The sequence below is a fragment of the Limulus polyphemus genome, unplaced genomic scaffold, assembly GCF_000517525.1.
Source record: "Limulus polyphemus unplaced genomic scaffold, Limulus_polyphemus-2.1.2 Scaffold137, whole genome shotgun sequence".
Taxonomy (NCBI): Eukaryota; Metazoa; Arthropoda; class Merostomata; order Xiphosura; family Limulidae; genus Limulus; species Limulus polyphemus.
In genome coordinates, this window is record NW_013665747.1 from 995,827 (window position 1) to 1,002,105 (window position 6,279).

Consider the following 6,279-nt stretch of genomic DNA (forward strand, 5'->3'; position numbering starts at 1 on the left):
ATGACATGATGAAATCTATATGGATTATATTATAGTGGCATGATACTGGGCATTATACCATCCTTTTTATATTTACTCTTTATTGGAGAAATGAAATTTTAATGGAGAAATGCTAGGGAAATCATCTTGTAATGCATCGTGCATCTGCTTAAACTTGAACACTGCATTTTTGGGCTTTGCTGTGCTATTAGTCTAACAAAATATCGAAATTAATGATTCCTTATATATGATTATATTCCATCTTTATGAAAGTAACGATACTATTGTGCCCATTTTCTTATGTTTTGCTGTCAATATAGTGATTAATTGACGAATCTTCGATTCAGCTGGTATGTCAAATTGATTGGGATATCTTTTAATAAGTTCTTCCCTCATCCTCCTGCATCTAAAACATTTCAAATATGTTTAATTGCTACATCGTTTGACTTTTAAAAGCTAACTTCTCCATCTTAGCTCTCATGGTCACGGGTCTGGTCCAGCGACCTTGACCTCGAAAATGGTGCCAAACGTCTCCTTTTAGTCTAACCAAACCTTTCCGGCATGGCTCTTTTTTTATATATATATCCACATCAAGATGTCGGGCTGGTTCGTGTGGCAGATGTTAAAATACTTTATATGACTTCCGTAACAACATAACTTTTATTTAGCAAAATTTTAATATCCAGAATGTTATTTGTTTAAGTACATAAGTATATATATAGATAGATTCAAGTTTGGGTGAGAATAGTATTTTGTAATCTAACTCAACTAGAATAATTCTTCATGCTTTTCCATTTCAGATAAACATTGCAAAGGTAGTTCAAGCAAAGCTTCGATTAAATTATATGTCATGTTCTAAGTATATTTTTCAAACCCTTGTTTTAGGCCAAGATGTTGCTTTCTTAGAAACCGAAAGCATAAAAAGTGAAAATATTAACGGTCACCAACAGGCTAGCAAGACAAAAGAAAACACTGGTAAGTTAGATGTACAAGATTTTCTTCATATATTTTTTAGTAGCTTTAGATAATTCAGATGAGTTAAAAATAATTAATTACAATACTGTATTTCAATGAATAAATCTACAATATTAGATACAGCCATGTAGTTTAATCAGTTCATGCATTGAGAAAACTTAACACTATAACGTTCTTCCAGCAAAAAACCGGCATGTAAAAGCAGATACATTTATATCTATATACAATATATAATGTTGTGTAAATGCCAATAACCAAACTGTGAGATAAACTAGGTCCAGCCCCCTACATATCCTTTTGCTGGTTTATTATTTATTTGTTTCACAGTTTTTGTGCTAAATGTCCCCAATTTAAAAATTATGGGCTAGAGGTCCGGCAGCTAAACAACATCTCTCATCGTCAATGCTTTTTTCTGACCGAGTAATGGAATTTGACCATTACTCTTTTAGCACATCCATGGCCCCAAAATCTGAAGCGCGGTTTTTTTGGCAAATGATCGCGAATCGTGAACCCTTGGATTCACAGTCCATACACTCTAACCACGAGGCTATGTTTGGCCCTATCCCTTTATAAGAAATAATAATCCATGTTAAAATAAAATACGCCATAAATCATGTTTCATTTATATGCAACTGATATTCTAGTTTGTATATTCAACCTGAAAGGTCCTCATTTGACAGATAAAAACCCCTTGGATTCAAGTATTGCTAAATTTGATTTATAACTGTTGACAAGAGAGAAAACAACCTGCTAGCAACATCCGCCGCCTATTCAGTTATTCTTAACAGAATTGTTGGGTTGACTGTCACAGTTATAAGTTCCCACAGCTGAATGAAAAACTCGAACATTAGACTTTCCGATCCGCATCTTCACATGCTAACCTCTGAACCACGCTATACAGTAGATACCTTTAATGTAATCTAATATCAACTGTTCCTGACCTTGGATTTGTCTCTCACTTACATCTTAATGTCGTAGATGTTTTATGATTGTTATAAATAGAAGAATGAAAATATAAAAGCTAAAATAGTTGAAAAAGTGTGTTAATACAATCTGGTTAGTTCTCATTTCAAATCAAACTTTTAAGAAAATATATTTTCAATCAATTTATACTTAACTCTTTGTATGGTAATAATTATTAATCAAACTTTCAAATAAGGATTACGGACTTAACAATTTATTGATTTAACAAGTATTCCAGCTCTACATGCGTTATGCTTTGTCATTCTAATAGTTTCTTGAATTTCTAAAATGTTATATAAGAGCTTTAAGAATTGGCAAAATGTGCAGCAGGTACTCATTTCGTTCAATTGTAGAACAAATGTGTAAGACAAATTATAGGGGGAAACTTTTCTTGTTGCTTGTACTTGTTTACTGCACACCCTAAGTATTTTAAAGTTGTTTTTACTTATAGGCATACACGCGGAACATTTAAGTTGTCGACTTAAAGAAAGAGAAATTTTCCATAAAGTTTCGTTTTGTCTCTGGACTACAATTATACAACTTCGTAATTTCATACTTCACGATATGTAATTCCTCTGAAACCTGGTAAAGAAGTGAAACATTTATGTAACCATAAGTTTATGAAAATGTTTCTTGAAGCTCATATATATTTATTATATAGCATATTGGATTAGGAGAAATATAGATATGTTCAGCAATAATATATATATATATATATCTATATATATTAATTTTCCTATCTCGGTACCAGCCATTGAAAATAACAAAGTTCTGGCTAATTGGAAACAAACCCAAGAAATGAATCAGGAACCGAATGAACAAAAACCTCACAGTTGGACTAAAACTGATGTAGATATTCCATTGTTAGGAATCCACAAAACAAACGTAGATAACAGTGATGATTCTGACAAATACGGACCAAACGAGAAGCAGAAGAAAGACACAGTTAACTGGAAATTACCAGGAGCAGGGGACACTAACAGTAATGTAATTGAATACTTTTCTTTTTTATATCTAAAATTATTTTAAATGTGTCTTTACGAACTAGATACTTAAATGAGTAGTTATAAATGAAATAATGTCTTTTTCTTGTCAATCTTTTCAAGAGTTCCACCTAAACATTTAGAAAAAAAACTATAACTTTTATTGTTTTGGTATAGTCAAGAAACAGAAGTATAACACCTTTCAAAAACGTATATGTAATGATTTTCACGTCGTAACAATAAGGACAATCCTTTTGTTTGGTTCACAATAAAGATGATTCCCAAGCTATTAATAAAATACAGGAATCTGTATGGCCTATTATAATTATAAAGCTTCCTTCTCTGTGCATATAACTGTTTGGAGATCTAATGTAAAGAAATTTAAATAGGGCATAAAAAATCCAAAACTGTTTGATTTGTGGTTTGTATGTAAACGTTGAGAAACATTTTAAAATACATAACTACTGTCACTGAACTTTATAGAAAATTAGTTTTCTTTGTTACACTTATAATATCATGCACAAATTAGTTTAATTTAGAAACACAAAAGAATTTCAATCCAAAGCAAATTATTTCAATGTTGTGATTTAAACTTATACTGAGTGCATTTTAGTATAGGATATTTAATTCTACAGAATGTGAACAATAAATGTGCCCTAATGTGAGAGTTAAATAGGCATTTTAGTATAGGATATTTAATTCTACAGAATGTGAACAATAAATGTGCCCTAATGTGAGAGTTAAATCTACCCTAGCATAAGACCCTCACTGCAATAGGGATGTACTGATCTTTAAATTTATGAATACATGTATTTATATTGTACAATTAACTATCATCGTAAAACACTTTTAGAGTAAAAATTCCATTTTTCGAGAAGAGAGTGCAGGTTCATAGTGTACCTAGAGAGTAATGTAATGTCACTTGATTTTAATGTATTCATTTCGAACATGTTGTTGTGGCATGCGTAAATTTCGTTTTCCAAATAAAGTACTTGGAACACTAGCATCATTTACATGTTAAAGTGTAATAATCACTATTTTAAAATCAAATGTGTCAATTGTAAGAAAATCTGGAATCCAAAGAAGAGAATAAGTCTATATGTTTGTCCTTACATTTCGTTTCACAGGATTATGACACCAAGTTTTCAGGTCTCCAATATTCTCCTGAGGACCTCGCAGACTACATCCTGAGAACGGATGATGAAAAAGGTGTGGCAATGGCTATCGAAGAATTACTAACAGAAGGATTGGTAAGTATTATTTATTACCTCCGACACCGTAGGTAGACAGAAGTTATATTTTCACTTCTGTGTGTGTGTGTGTTTGTCAAAAACGACTGAATGGATGCAGACGAACGTTAGTATACATTTGGACTATGACCCAACTTAGAAGTGATTAGTTCCTAGAGGGCGAAGGTCACAGCAAGGTCACGAAAATCTAAAACATCTCTATCTGTTAACATGGAGACCAATTTTTCACACTACTTTTGCTCTAAATTCAGTCAAAAATGATATAATTTTGGTGAAACTTGGTGGACCTATGTAGATGATCATTCCTCATTGTCCTGCCCAAAAATGGTCTGTGTCCGTTGATAACGACGGACATATTAACACATGTTAGTATTTTTTTGATAGCCGAATATGATCAACGCTGCGTGGTTGAGGTATGCGCTCTACTGAGTACCTTTTAGTTTTAAATGTGAATGATTTAAGATAAATAATTAATTAAGAACGTCATTGTAACCCGTTATATTTATAATTAACTTAATTATGTTCCCAAGTAGTAGCAAATGGCAAAATGTTCATTGCACAATATTGGTGTTACAAAATTGTTTTATAAATAAAGATCGCGTTTAATGGCTTAGAACATTGCATATGAACTCAACAATAACAGTGATTGTTAAACCAAAGACTACTAGGAAGAAAGATAGCTGGAAGTCTAAATTCTAAAAGATTATAATGCAATATCGACTATCTAGTTTAAGGTTCCCAAATTATGATTTTACGATTTCAAAGAATTCAACCATTTGCTATGAAAATGGACTATTTTCTAGGTTTTATTTCTGCCTTTTTGTAACACTTAAAACATAATAATAACCAAAGATTTGTTATAACTATATGGGCTGTTATCTTACTTACAGATTGAAAAAAGATTTTATTTATAACGTATGATTTTCTAGTGTGTTTTGAGGCGAAAACTTATCAGTTGAAGTTTGTAACGGCGTTCTTAAATACATAGGAAACTAGCATAAGATGTATAATCCTTCTCTAAAATTATTAATGTTTTTAATGAACCAGAAAAACTTTTGTATCTCACACCAAGAAAGTTGAAAGAAATCAAATCTGCAAAGACAATGTGAGAAGGTAAATTTCCCAGCCTTAAGATTTTAGTTGTTCTTGAGGGAAAAAACCATTGCTTAAATTAGGTATTTAGTATTTACTTTACGTTCTGATATAGTTTCATGACAAAAAAAAAATAAAGATTTCAGAGTCTATAAAATTCTATTTAGTCATTACAACATTATTATACATGTGGCTTATAGATGACCAGGGAGCAGGCAATTGCCTATCTTCAAGAAGTGAAGACAGAATTAAACTACATGAGAGAGCAATACGAGCAAGCACATCGTCTGGAAGAGATGGCTGAAGAAAAGGAAATAAAAAGAGGTCAACAGGAAGCTATTCAGGCAGGTTTTAGTTATAGGATAAAATATGTTTATCAATTTATATTAAGATAGCATAAACATTTCCAAAATAATAAAGGCATAAAAATTATGCTTCTTATGTTAAATTACAAAATAAATAACAGGTAAAATAAGCTTATTTTAAAGAATGTATTCCCACCAAAATTCGCTGAAATAATAAACAAATAATATTTTCTAGTGACAACCAATTTATTGACAAAATGATAAGGAATTCGTACTTCCCATTCCTCCAATAAGAAACACAGTTTAAGCCCCATATACCTAACTGCACATTTAATGAACGTCAATATTAATCTGGGAGATCGAATGGTGGGTTGTGAAAATATAAGTAACCAATTTCTAAAATACTTCGAATAATTACTGCTATGGCCTGATACTAATAAAATATTTAACTTCAATTCGTAGTTTTGGGGGATGTGTCGACAAGGCGAGTCATTGAGAGTTAAGTTGCAAACCACTTATTTTTATATGTTAAATATATTTAGTGAAAACAAATATGTACCAAAACTACTAATTTTGCAAAAAAATATTAGCCATAATGATACTAAAGAATGCAAAATATAGGATAAAAAGTCAAATTGAGCCATAGGAGGAGTTTATGTTAAATATGAAATGTAATCCTGAATTTTTGTTTGATCTTAAGCACAGCCCCCAGTGGAACAGCGGTATGTCTGC

General features: G+C 31.5%; 1 protein-coding gene across 1 annotated transcript in view; it reads left to right on the forward strand.

Annotated features, from left to right (window-relative positions):
* LOC106474273 overlaps window positions 1–6,050 on the forward strand; it is a 38,586-nt gene extending 32,536 nt beyond the window's left edge. The window contains exons 5-9 of the mRNA XM_022379592.1: window positions 865–954; window positions 2,669–2,904; window positions 4,028–4,150; window positions 5,443–5,590; window positions 6,010–6,050. Coding sequence (XP_022235300.1) covers window positions 865–954; window positions 2,669–2,904; window positions 4,028–4,150; window positions 5,443–5,590; window positions 6,010–6,050 — 638 coding nt within the window. The remainder of the gene's footprint in view (window positions 1–864; window positions 955–2,668; window positions 2,905–4,027; window positions 4,151–5,442; window positions 5,591–6,009) is intronic.
* The last annotated feature ends 229 nt before the right edge of the window (window positions 6,051–6,279 follow it).